Source organism: Acanthisitta chloris, unplaced genomic scaffold (genome assembly GCF_000695815.1).
Source record: "Acanthisitta chloris isolate BGI_N310 unplaced genomic scaffold, ASM69581v1 scaffold8540, whole genome shotgun sequence".
NCBI classification, from domain to species: Eukaryota; Metazoa; Chordata; class Aves; order Passeriformes; family Acanthisittidae; genus Acanthisitta; species Acanthisitta chloris.
The window spans coordinates 117,754-131,642 of NW_008653322.1; the positions used below are offsets into that span (position 1 = coordinate 117,754).

The 13,889-nt window shown below is 42.1% G+C and overlaps 1 protein-coding gene across 1 annotated transcript in view; it reads left to right on the forward strand.

Moving 5' to 3' along the window:
- Positions 1-3,059, forward strand: part of ENPEP (glutamyl aminopeptidase (aminopeptidase A)) — a 34,943-nt gene extending 31,884 nt beyond the window's left edge. Inside the window, exons 18-20 of the mRNA XM_009080520.1 lie at positions 1,653-1,793; positions 2,579-2,657; positions 2,904-3,059. Of these exons, the coding sequence (XP_009078768.1) occupies positions 1,653-1,793; positions 2,579-2,657; positions 2,904-3,059 (376 nt within the window). The remainder of the gene's footprint in view (positions 1-1,652; positions 1,794-2,578; positions 2,658-2,903) is intronic.
- The last annotated feature ends 10,830 nt before the right edge of the window (positions 3,060-13,889 follow it).

Consider the following 13,889-nt stretch of genomic DNA (forward strand, 5'->3'; position numbering starts at 1 on the left):
CTCATTCCTCTATCCTCTCTGCTGTGCTGTCATTTTTGTCAGATTACAGCATGAGGAATGCAACACATTTTCAAGACCAGTTATCTAACACCCCTCTCTGAGATTATACTACAGCAGAATAAAATCCTTGCTCCTTCAGTGGAAAGATATTGAACACATGGTGGTTCCTGCACACAAGCAACAGCCTTCAGCTCTTCCAATAGTGCCTTTCATGCTGTGCAATTTTAGCTGCCCAATAGTTAAGCATCAGGAGAAAATTAGTCATCTGTTTCCTCTATAATCAGTGAAGGGAGGCAGAACCTCCAGAGCACTGTTTATCCCAAACCAGGAAAGGGACTTAAAATCAATGGGAAGAATTGCTTTTGGGTGTTGTCAGTCACCCTCCGTTGGCTCCAGAGGGATTTTGCTCAGACTAGATGCCAAAATTAAGCAAACAACCCTGAGCAATTGTTGCTAACAGTCCTATGATGGCATTGCAGTGCTCCCTAAAGTGCTGTGCAGAGGTACCTGAGCTAGAACTAAAAATTATGCATTCATGCCCCAGGTCAGTCCAGCTGTCAGACTGGGCAAGCATCTCACCAGGCTGTTGCTTGGCATAGGCACACCAGCTACTTTAAGCTCATCTGATAACTTTGCATGTAATTGTATCATGCAGCAGAGATACAGGCAAACACCTTCACCAGGGCCATTCACCACTTCGTTGGAGCCCTATCTAAACATCATAAAATGGAGCAGTCTCTGCCTGGAAGAGTTCCAAGTTTAAACAAGATGAAACAAGGAAGTATAAGAGGTTCAGGAAAAGTAAATATAAGAGTTAGAGTAATTAAAATAGTGATAGGAGGCATCTGTATTCCTAAATTCTTGTGACCACAACAGCCACGATCTAAAGTCATTCAATAACTGACAGCTGACATGATTAGCTAGGTCAGCCTATATTTGCAGAAAATAAAAAATCCCCTCTAAAGCAGGGAAACATGTCTCTTAATTTACTGTTAAAATAAAAAGCAAGGGGAAAAGAGTAAACAGATTAAACAAAATTGTGCCTCTTATATATAAAAACCCAAGACAATGCTTAATCCCAGAACACAAGAGTTTAAAAGGTTGTTCTTCTGCAGCTGCTGCTGTGCAGCCATGACCATGCTGATCATCTCTCTGCAAACATGCATGCTGAGGGATCCCTCCACTCTGTCAGTCAAAACCACTTGTGCTGTAACTGGAATTAAAACTGCAGCACTTTCAGGCATGCTCTGCCCAAATTAATTTTAATTTTGTCCGGAGAAAAGTTCCTGAACAAACAGCACAGGTGTCAGCGTGAGCAAGCCACCTGTGCATGTACTCATGTTCCCTGTAATATCCTTGTAGCCTGGACTAGTCCTTTTTTTGGTGCTTGGCTGCCCAAACAGGCTGAACTACTGACTGATCCAATTCTGTTTTCCCTACTTGATTGAAATATAGGAATAATAACAGGGTTTGACTATTTTCAAGTAGAGACATAAACCCTAGTTACTTTCTAAAGAGATTCTGTTTAGATTTTTTCAATGCAATTATCTCTTGACACATGATCAGTGAACTTTGCCCTTAAAATGCTGTAGGAAAAAATAATATTCCTGTTTGGAAATGGCTCTCATTGATTCTCATGGCATTTCCCTTAGGTATCTGAAATATATTTACAACACCAGCCTCATCAAAAGCCAAGATGTGTTCACAGTCCTGAGATACATCTCATATAACACCTATGGGAAAACAATGGCCTGGGACTGGATACGACTGAACTGGCAGTACTTAATTGACAGGTACTCCAATGAATTTATTGGAAACCACATCCATCTGTAAATCTTGTTATATGCCATGATTTTCTGTGCTTTCACTATACAGCTATAATCACTGGCCTTTGCAAAATGAAAACTTAAAACATATTCAACACAATTATATCCATCTGCTGTGAAAAAGTGCTTTGCTGCTAACTTGAAAACCATTCTTACCCTAAATGATGACTACCAGTAAATGGTGATTAAGAAGTATCAAAAGTTCTGCCACGGCCATAGAAATCTGGTATTTGCATGGAAATTTGTCTGTCATTTCTCCACTCTTGCTACTGATTTCATAAAAAGACAGTGTATAGAATTTGATTTTTTATTTTTCTTCTAATGGTAGCAGCAAGCAGCAGACATACAGACAAGCAGTGGCAGTAAAAGCAAACCTTTAGCTTTGCTCCTCCCTGTTTGAGTGACTTCTCTCTCCTTCTGTCTCCTTTCTAAGTTCTTGGTAAGGGCACAGAAGCAACCTGAAAGCCTAGGGCTGGGAATTGGACAGTATTTGTCCAGTTTCCATCTTGGGACAATAAGTCATTACATTAAAAATAAAAAATCACCATGAGAGATCACTCCATTAGTAGGCATATTTGAGAACAGCACAAATATTGTATAGGCCTACTATTTTTCAAGTATTTCCAAAAACACTGAAATTTGAGTCTGTTTTATTACAGCACAATTAGAAATTTAAGCTTTATATACTTATTTGTGCCTTTTCTTTTTTAACAGTTTTGCATCAAACATAACTTATTAAATTGTTTTTCTAGATTCACTATCAATGACAGAACCTTTGGTCGAATAGTAACTATTTCCCAAACCTTCAACACTGAGCTCCAACTTTGGCAGGTATGGTGGCAGCACTTCTCTTGGGTTTAAGTCAATATATTTAACAATCTTCTGGCCAGGAAACTAAACTTTTTATCCTCTAAATGTGTAAAGCAATAGGAGTTACTCTAAAACTATTCCAGTGCTACTAGCATGAGCTTGAATATCTCTCCGAGCCAAAATTACCCTTGACCATCTCCCTGTGAAAAGCTACTTGCCCAATAGCAGCATTATTTACTTCACATCAATTCTTTACCTCTTTTCCAGATGGAAAATTTCTTTGAAAAATATCCTAATGCTGGGGCAGGAGAATCACCCAGGAGTCAGTCTCTTGAACAGGTGAAGAGCAACATTGAATGGCTTAAAGAAAACAAGGAGGAAATACAGACATGGCTAAAAGCACAGCAAGACTTACTTTATTGAAAAGACCAGGCACTCAGATATTCAAAGATATTTAGCAATGTGGATTTCTCACCTAGAACCAAGGCCTAGTATTTTTTTCTACAAACACTCAGGAGACCACTGCCAGATCAGTGTTTGAGCAGTTGCTTAGCAGGAATAGCTTTATATTTTGAGAGCTGAATTTGCCTGAACAAACAGGACAAATGCTTAAAGTTACTCAGTGCAGAAGTGATGGCAGAACTGGGGTCCTCACCAATTGCTATGGTCTCACTCCTTCTGCATACCACTCTGAAAATCTACTTCTTGGTTCGCACATAACTATATCCAGTACACTCAGGGATTCCTTTCCAAGTGCCCCTCATAGGAGCTTTCTCCTGAAGGAAAGGGAATTAAGCAGTAATTTTAACATTGTTTGAAAATTATCCACTATATTTATAGCTGTAAAAATCTACATTTGGGATTTAGGTGTGTTTTTTGATACTACAGAGAGGCCAATTACGCCTTCCTCTCCATTGATTTTTGAAGTTAACTAGCAGTACACAAGGGATCAAGATCATCAGCTTCTTTTTCAATGTTATTAGTTGGGATTCTGTAGCTTATGTATGGTAGTGGTTGTCTTGGTTATTTTTGTCTTATTTCTAAGTCTTCTCAAAAAAAAAAGAACTTGTGGCAGGTGATACTGCAAACAAGACATACTTTACCTACAGTCTCTTTTCTTATGAAAGAAATAAAATTAAAAAATCAACCTGAAATCTCAGTCTCTTTCTAATGAAGTGATAAAACGGTCAGACATACAGAAAAGCAGCTGCTACATAGCCCAGCTATGCCATACATATAGCTTCATTGACTTTTGAGGGGGAAAAATCTATTATCTCCTCTGACAAAACACACAAAAAAAATGGCAATTGCAATCAGAGGCAGCAGATGAGTACCAGTGCTGCAATTCAGTCTGTTGCAGAAGTACAGACAGCAGAGAAAGAACACTCAATCCCAAGTTCCTCTGCCATTGTGATTCTGGAGAAGGCAACAAGTCTACTTTTCCTGTCCCTCCGAAGCTGGGGTGTTTTTTGGAGCTCCCAGATTTCCATGTGCTGTGTCCTGACACTGTATAGGCAGCAGATGTGAGCACCTCCTTGCCCTCTGCCTGGTCTCCTGAGTGGAAAGGTGCAGCAGAGCACAACCAGCAAGAGCTGGTGTCTGTCCAGATGCCCTGGGAGCAGGATCACAGAGCATCTCACAGTAGGTAGTCCTGGGAGAGATAGGCACAGCTGTCAGGAAAATCTGCAGTGGCAGAGGGGGATGGAAGCATGGAAAAGCACTTCCCTTCATCCTGCAGTGCTATTCAAAGGGAAGAGGAGATGCCTTTAAGGTACAGAAGGTCTGGGGTACTCTGGGCCTTGGTAAGGCAGAAGAGAGATGCTTATATAGTCCCAGATGGAAACACTTTACCCCACCCCAGGAGATTCAAGATTTGGGTCTCTTCCTAGACACCCAAATAGCTGTGACAAGCCCAGACAAGTCTAGTGACCAAGTCAGTTGTTCTGTTGTACTGGTTTTGGCTGGGATAGAGTTAATTTTCTTCACAGTAACTGGTGTGGGCTATGTTTTGGATTTGTACTGGAAACAGTGTTGATAAAACAGGGATGTTTTCATTTCTGCTGAGCGTGCTTACAGAGCATCAAGACCTTTTCTCCCTCTCACTCCACCCCACCAGTGAGGAGGTTAGGGGTGCACAAACTGGGAGGAAAACAGCTGGAACAGCTATCCCCAGCTCACCCAGGGGATGATCCATACCATACAGCATCCTGCTTAGCATATAGAGCTGGGAGGGAGAAGAGGGAAGGGGGAAGGGCATTTGGAATGGTGGCATTTGTGTTCCCAAGTAACTGTCATGCATAAGGGAGCCCTGCTCTCCTGCGGATGGAGGAACACCTGCCTGCCCATAGTAGATGGTGAAGGAATTCCTTGTTTTGCTTTGCTTGCATGCACAGCTTTTGCTTTGTCTATTTACTGTTTTTATCTCAACCCACAAGTTTTCTCAGTTCTACTTTTTCTATTCTTTCTCCCATCTCACCAAGGGGGTGTGAGTGAGCAGCCATGTGGGGCTGAGTTGCCAGCTGAGGTTAAACCACAAGACGTGTCAAAGGAATATGTCAGTCATTTGCCTGCTGCAAACAAAACCTGATACAATTCTGACCAACAGTGGTTACAACTTGCTAGAGATACCAGCTGCCCTTTAAGGTGGGAAGGTGGCAAGGGGCCAGGCAATTTTTTCCAGTTTTTCTTGTTCAGATTCATGCATAGAGGACAGTCAAAATGAAGCAGCTGCCCACACCCAAACTACCAGCAGCACTCGGGGAACAGACTGGGCTTGGGCAGCTGCCTGCTCAGTGTCAATGTGACAACTCACCTTAACTATTTAACAGTTTCAATGAGTGAATTGAAGGAGTAGAAGCCAAACAACAACAGGGTTTCAAGGTCACAAACTAGTTTGGTAGCATCACACTGTAATACTATCAGAACATTGTATCACTGTGACTATAAAACAGTACAATCACCTCCGTGTACTGTCAATATGTTTTAATTGAAAGTTTTTTACTCCAGCTGGTCATGATGTCCAACAATGCAAAACCGGTCCGAAGATGTTCAGTCACATAGCTCAGTTGTTTTCCCTTTCAGAGACAATGTAATGATATTTGGCAAAAAGAATTGATTGTCTAATTACTCATACACTTTTGCCACTAATTTTGCTGTAGAAGAAAATGTATGAGTATTATAGGAATGATACAAGATTAAGTAGTTACTTTCAGAGATTTCTATCCTTTTTTCCATGTAGCCCCTACTACCATCGAGCAGGACCAGGCTGGCCAACATTGTCAGCTACAGTAGTAGGCTTTCATCAAGGAAATGTAACAACTAATGAATATCTCCTATCATGCTGGAAAGCTATAGCTAAAACAGCCTTCATCCAAATCACATGGACATACTATTGTTCCAGACAAGACATATATTGGTAGCATTGTGTATCACCATAGTAGAAAAAAATAAAAAAGGTCAATTAGAGAAGGAGCACCAAAACATAGCACTGAGGCGGAGAGAGAATGAGAAGCCAAGGACAAGCCCAAACAACTACTGGGCTCATGACCCTGAGTGAATGGGGGAGAGAAGGGGATTTAAATAGTGAACCAAGCAATTACCATTTGTCATTTGATTCTAGTTCTGTTCAGGAAGGTAGGACCAAGTACAGCTTTTGTGCCTGAGCCACACTGGATCAGAGAGACTTTTGACTAGTGTTTAGATAGTTTGGATGTTACAGAAAGGTTAGCTGGATTTCTGCACTGATCTTAAGTGGGTAGGTGAACATGGAAGTAAGTCCAAAATCTGCAGGAGGCAGCTGCTTTTATGGTAGGGTAAAGGTTCTGTCAATTTTAAATAATGTTCTCTAGATTATGAAGTGCTCTCGCTACTTTTAAATGGCTTATGGAGAATGTATGGTATGGCATGTGCCTCTTTCAGACTGTTTGCCCTAGACGGATAACAAATCTGGTACATGCTAAATCTTTCGGTCAGGAACCAGTGCATTTACAAATGGTCTGTGATAAGCTTAAGAATGCCAATTTGAAACTGAATCCGAAGAAATGTGAACTGTTTTAAAAAGAGATAATTTTCCCTCGGTCATTCGATCAGCAAGGAAGGAATTTCTACTGATAAAGCCAACTGAGGGAGTGCAGAACCAGCTGGCCCCTTAGATCCATACAGCTTTTTGAGGCTCCACTGTTTCTGTGGTACCACAGGAAAAGCTATTGCACACAGTGAGGTGGAGAAACACTTTGAGTAACCAAAGTGCAATGTGGAGCTAAAGAGGGGCCACTTCCAACTGTTTCAGTGTTGCCTTACACCAGTTCTGCAAATCCTTCTCATATCAGCCACAGCTGTGCATCCAATAGACCCTGAGCCCATGGGCCCCAGGAGGCTGTAAGTCTAATAGGTGCATGAAAATGCTTTATCTTGATAATTCAGGTAAAGAAACAACTGAAAACATAGCATTATTTCACAGACTAAAAAAAAATAAAATTAATAGCACAAATGCAAACACTAAGGCATCTACAACTCCCCAGCTGAGTTAGTTTCTAAAACAGCAGTTAAGATTACTACAAAGTATGCAGACATTACAAAAAAAACCAAAAATCAACCCACCTTATACATATAGCATGTCTGTTGAAATAGGACATGACTAGGAAGTATCCCTCCAATCTTCCCACAATGACCTGTGCCATTTGCACATAAGGGCACATGAATAGGCAGTTCCTAATTGTTGGAAATCCAGCAGATGGGGCAGAAGGCCAGCTTGGCTGACTAGAAATCTTCTTTTTGGAGGTGAGACATAAAAGGATGGTGTATACCCAGTAGAAGTAGGGTCAGGTGATGTGGGAGGAATACAGAGATGTAGCTTGCAACTGCAGGGAGAAAATTCATGTGGCCAAAGCTCCATTGGAGCTGAAGTTGGCCAGTACTGTGGGGGACAATAAAAAGAATTTCTTTAAGTACATTAAGAGCAAAAGGCAGTGTAGAAATGACACTGGATCATTACAGTATGAGGATGGTCACCTCATAAATAGGGGCATAGACAACGCAGAGATGTTTAATGCCTTCGCCTCAGTCTTCAAGACTGAGGGTGGGCCAAGGGGGGTCACAGCACTCTGAGCTGGAGAACAATATCTGCGAGAACATTCTACTCCCAGTTGGCTCTGATGCTGTGAGGGATCTGCTGTTCCAGCTGGATCCATACAAATCTATGGGGCCTTTTGAGATTCATTCTAGAACACTTAAGGAGTTGGCTAATGTCATCGTGAGGCCTCTCTCAATATTTCAACAGTCCTGGGAATCTGGAGAGGTCCTGCTTGACTGGAAGCTACTAATGTTGTCCTGATTTTCAAAAGGGCAGGAAGGATGACCCTGCGAACTACAGGCCTGTTAGCTTCACTACTGTGCCTGGTAAAATCATGGAAAAGATTATCCTGGGAGGGATTGAAAGAACACCTGAAGAATAATGCAGTCGTTGGACACAGCCAACATGGCTTCATGAGGAGAAAGTTCTGCTTGTCAAACCTTGTTTCCTTTTATGACAAAGTAATCCACCTAGCTGACCAAGGGAAGCCAGTTGATGCAATCTTTTTAGATTTTAGCAAAGCCTTCAATACAGTCTCTCACAAGACCCTTCTGGACAAAATGTCCAACATAAAGCTGTACAAACACATTTTGTGATGGGTGAGCACCTGGCTCACGGGTCAGGAGCAAAGGGCTGTGGTGAATGGGATTGCATCTGGCTGGTGATCAGTCACTAGCGGGTTCCACAGGGCTCCATCTTTGGCCCAGTGCTCTTCAGTATCTTCATAAATGACTTGGGCACAGGACTTGAAAGACCATTGAGTAAATTTGCAAAACTGGGAGGAGCTGTTGACTCCCCTGAAGGCAGAGAGGCCTTGCAGAGAGACCTAGACTAATTAGAGAGCTGGGCAATCACCAACCATATGAAGTTTAACAAGGGCAAGTGCCAGATTCTGCACCTGGGACGGGGCAACCCTGGCTGTACATACAGACTGTGGAATGACATGCTGGAAAGTGCCATGGAAAGGGACCTGGAGGTCCTGGTCCATGCCAAGTTGAATATGAGCCAGCAATGTGCCCTGGCAGCCAGGAGGGCCAACCATGTCCGGGTGGGCATCAGGCAAGGCATTGCCAGCCAGTTGAGGGAGGCGATGGTCCCACTCTACTCTGTGCTGGTCCAGTTTCACCTTGAATACTGTGTGCAGTTTTTGACACCACAACGTAAGAAAGATACTAAGTTATTAGAGGGGGTCCAAAGGAGGGCAACAAAGATGGTGAAGGAAGTCATATGAGGAGCAGCTGAAGTCATTTGGTCTGTTCATCCTGGAGAAGAGGAGACTGAGCAGACACCTCATTGCTGTACACAACTTCCTCACAGAAGGAAGTGGAGGGGCATGCACTGACCTCTTCTCTCTGGGAACCAGTGACAGGACCCAAGGAAATGGTCTGAATTTGCATCGGGGGAGGTTTAGGCTGGATATTAGAAAACAGTTCTTCACCCAGAGGGTGGTTGGGCACTGGAACAGCTCCCCAGGGAAGTTGCCGCAGCACCAAGTCTGCCAGAGTTCAAGAGGCAATTGGACAATGCTCTCAAGCACATGGTGTGATTCTCAGGAATGTCCTGTGCAGGTCCAGGGATTGTACTAGGTGATCCTCAAGGGTCCAACCCTGATTATTCTGTAATTGCTTGACATTTTGTGTGATGGCATCTTCCAGCAGCTTTTGAGACTCTGTATGAAAGGGACAAAGCTAGCCTGTGATGCTTGCAGGAAAGCCTAGCTAAACAGGGTCTGGAGCTGAATAGGACCTTAGCCTATTGCTGGCAGCAGCAATACCACACTGCCAGATTAAAACTTTGTCTTGTGTTATATGTATCCAGTTATGAAAATTAGTCAAACAAGGTTGTGCTTGCTCTCCCAAGTGTTTAGGCAGAAGACAGTTGACCTGGAGGTATTTCAACTTCACATCCACACCTATGACAGCTGAACACATGCCTGTATGTGTAAAAAAAAGCTGGTACAGAAAGATATAGCTATATGAGATTAAGGAAATGTTCTCCAGCTCACAGGTACTACAGTGATTCATGTTCTCCAGCTCACGGGTAATACAATGATTCATAAGGCTGCCCAAATATCTGAACTTTTCCAAGATGTGCTTCAGAAAAAAGTCCACAAATACTTTTATAGGATCATCTGGAATGTATATGGTTCAGATAAGTCTGAGAGTTTCTGGCTTCCGGGTGTATTCTAAGGAGTCATTAGGGAAGAGCAAACCCTGAAAAATATGACCATTACACAGTATCTGAGAGACACTATTCTTAAGTAGCATTCAATAGTTGTTTCAGTAATCCCTCACACACAGAAAACCTTTCCACATCAACCCTCTCTTCTTCACAAATTGATGACCAGAGGCTGCTACCAAGCTGACATCTACTTACTGGTGGTTTAGAGATGCTGAAACAATGTGTATGGATGGTCTCAAGAACCAGGCAGTCAGGAAAGGAAGAGATTTGGGCATGAGAGAGGACTGGAGTCTAACTTTTCAAAAGGAAGGCTGGGGATCATTATTCTTAGTAAGAATCAAAAGTTAATTTGTATTAGATGTGGCAGATATGGATATGTGATAGCCACCACACAACCTTCAACCAGCTTAAACCATCAATGTCAATTTTTCCTTTGGAGATGGATGAAATGGCCAGGTGACTTTTTATTATAATTTCCAGCACTTTTGAATTTTTTTAACTGTTTGCAGTGAACAAGAGACTGGACACTGCTATGGTTTCTTCCAAGTAGTGCAAGGCCAAGCACCTATGATGGGTTCTGCCATTCCAGAATTTCCATTATGTTTTGCCTGCTGTCAAATGCATTTAGACACCACAGGTCAACAAAGAGGCCTCTCCAACCAGGAACTGCATACCACTGAGCTACAGAGGTCATACCTGTAGCAGCTCTGCAACCAGGGGCTATTTTTTGTATCTTTCTCAAACAGGGAGGCTGAAACTAAACAACTACAGGAGACTCTCTGGAGGGTAGCTAACATAGCTATTAGCCAGAGCAAAAGTTGTGCAACACCATGGCAAAAAAAGGTGTTAAGCCATAGGTCAAGTTCTTATAAGCCAAAGACACTGTGGCAATGTAAGAGGCAGACTTTCCAGGTGGCTGGTGAGCAGCCAAAACTTGATTGGATTCATTTATTTTAGCAAATAGTCACTTTCAGCAAATTGAAATTATGGCCCACCCAGGTTCCTTAAGCAAATTCAGCTGGAGAAAACACTACAGACCTGACGTTACATAAACCCTCATGAAAAGTCATCATTCCCACTTTTTCTTGAGCCAGAGTACTTGCAAAGAAAGCAAACAGATCAAGGCTCAGTTCTGCCTCCTCCATAGAAATGCACATGAACTGTTCCACATGACTGTATTGGGCCTGGTCTTTGAAATTCTCCCATGATACTTAAATAACAGCCAGGATCAAAAGCAAGTTAGTAACTTCCTAGTTCACTGCTTCTCAGAACACCTAAAAAGGCAGGTTTGCCAGACCTTGCCAGACTAATTTTATTATTACTTTAAGTAAAGGTTGATATTTTCAACAGAGGCTGCTAATAAGCTCAGATCTGCATCAATAGGCCCCAAGTAATTAGAAATATAAAGGAGCACCATTCCATAGTGCAGTGGTTTGAGTAATAGCCTGAAAGGGCAGGTATGTAGTTTAAAATTCTCTCCAGCAGAAACAATAATTCACCAAGAGTTCTACCTCCTACACAAGGTCTCCAACCACTGCATGTAAGGGTCATTCCTCTCCTCCAGTACCCTTGTAAATGCAGCCCTTCTTTTACACTACCACCTCAAGGACTTCTCTAAACCAAAGGCTTAGTCTTGTGAAAGGGAATATTTCTGTGTCGAGTGAGACAAGACTTCAGCTTTTAATTTCCCCAGAAGAAAACAAAGCTTTGTTCAAGCTGCACAGGCTAGTTCCCTAGTCTCCCTAGTTCAGGAGAAAACCAAACAAAAATGTTCTCCCCAAGTGAATGCCTCGAAATAACATGACTGCTGGCTTCACAGACAAGTTGCTCAGCTACCCAGCCAGACTGCAACAGAGGAAAGACAAGCTCTAGGCACAAAAGTCAAAAAGTCAAAAAGTGCAAACCAGGAGTTGAGCCAGAGCAAACTACCCCCTCAGGTATCACCCTAGCCACAAAACAGAAGCACACAATTGAGTAATTTGAGAAGGGCTGATGCAAGCTGGGGCTGGTTTTAATGAACATTTAGTCAGTCACCAAGCATTACAAAAATGGAACAGCCAGCAGAGCCAACAATGCATAGTTAGGATCAAAATACCACAATGAGGGGAAGGTCAGCCATGGCTACAATCAGGTTGCAGGAGGGGAAAATCAGGCACAATGCCAAAGAGCATTTGTTGACACTAGCATGACCCAGTCAGAAAGGCCAGGGCTAGAATGAAGGATGTTGCTCATGCAAGCATGGTGCTACACTAGCACACCAATATGGCACCTCCTGCTCTGCTCTGCACTCTGGCCAGACCTCTCCCCATGTCCCCTACTCATGGCTGCAGATGCACAGCTGGAAGAGAACAGAGCAGGGCAAGAAATGTTTGGTCATCTTTGCATTTTGAATGAATGGAGAACAACTCATTTGGCTGAAATTGCTCTTTCTGATCTAATGGATAGGTGGATTTTCTCAGGAAAACCATATTTTGGGTTACCTTCTGGGCTGTCCAAATGAACATGGAAACAGTGTGCAGGACAGAGGAACACAGAGGCAGTTAAGTTGCCAAAGCTGGGTGCTGCCCATGTCCTAGTGACACAAACAGCTTATGCTTTGTTTATTTAAACACTCTTGGTTTAGAGGTTTAGGTTTTTGCACAAAATAGTCAAAAGTTCTTTGTAAAATGTTGCAGGTATTTTTACTTTTTAGCTACCACTCCTTGCACAGAAGATGAATACAATCATCAAAAACCAATCAGATGGGGAAAATTAGGGACAGAAAAGGGCAAGCATCAGAAAACATCTTAGTTAAGTGTCATTAAGTTTTTACTATGGGAAGTATATTATGACAAAAACATTTGTTACAGTAAAACAAATTTCTAGTATAATTAGGAGCGATTTATCAAATACTTCTTAAAATGCAACACAAAAATTTTGATCTATTTTCTGTGTACACTAGAAAAAAAATAAGTACCCGTCTGAGAAATACAGTTTGTCCTTGTTTTGTTTGATCTCCCAGGACTGTAGTAGCTAGAAGGATTCTACGGTTAAACAAATGTTTAGCAATGGAAGTATATGGATAACCATGCAGATGCATCATGGTGATGAACTTTTGCTGCTCTCGTAAAAGAAAGAAAAAATTTACTTTATGGGAGATGAGGGACGTACAGTTAATTTTCCCCGTTTTTAATTCTCCACAGCGTATTAAGAGCAGCCTCTAGTGGCAGTTGGTACATTAAAAAATATCGGCTTTAGCACAGCGCGCGTGCTTGCAGAAACACTTCCTTAACCGTTTGCAATACACCTTAAAAAAAACCAAACACAACCCTTTAGGGGGGTTAGGCATTAGAGACCTTATGAACAGCACCAGTCATTTGGGACACAGGTGCTTCTAAGTAACATTGCATAAAACTACTTAACCTAGAATAAATGGCAGTCATTGAGGCTAAAATGTATAGGCATAAAAAAAAATAACAACAACCCATAAAATAAGCTTCTGTCCTTTTTTAAGATTACATTTAATGATTTTATTATAGGCATAAAAAACTAACAACAACCCATAAAATAAACTTTTGTTCTTTTTTTAAGATTACATTTAATGATTTTAATCATAGAACATCCTGGGTTGGAGATGATCTTAAAGATCATCTAGTTCAACCCCTCCTGCCATGGGCAAGGACACCTTCTGCTAGGCCAGATTGCTCAAAGTGCCGTCCGACCTGGCCTTGAATACTTCCAAGGATGGGGCAGCTACAGCCTCTCTGGGCAACCCATTTCAGTGTCTCACCACCCCCACAGTAAAGAATTTCTTCCTAATATCCTATACAAACCTATCCTCCTTCAGCTTATAGCCATTCCGCCTTGTCCTACCCCTACATGCCCTTGTAAAAAGTCCCTCTAAACCTCCTTCGGCTTATAGCCATTCTGCCTTGTCCTACCCCTACATCCATTGTAAAAAGTCCCTCTCCAGCTCTCTTGTAGGTTCCCCTTAGGTCATGAACAGCTACACGGTCTCCCCA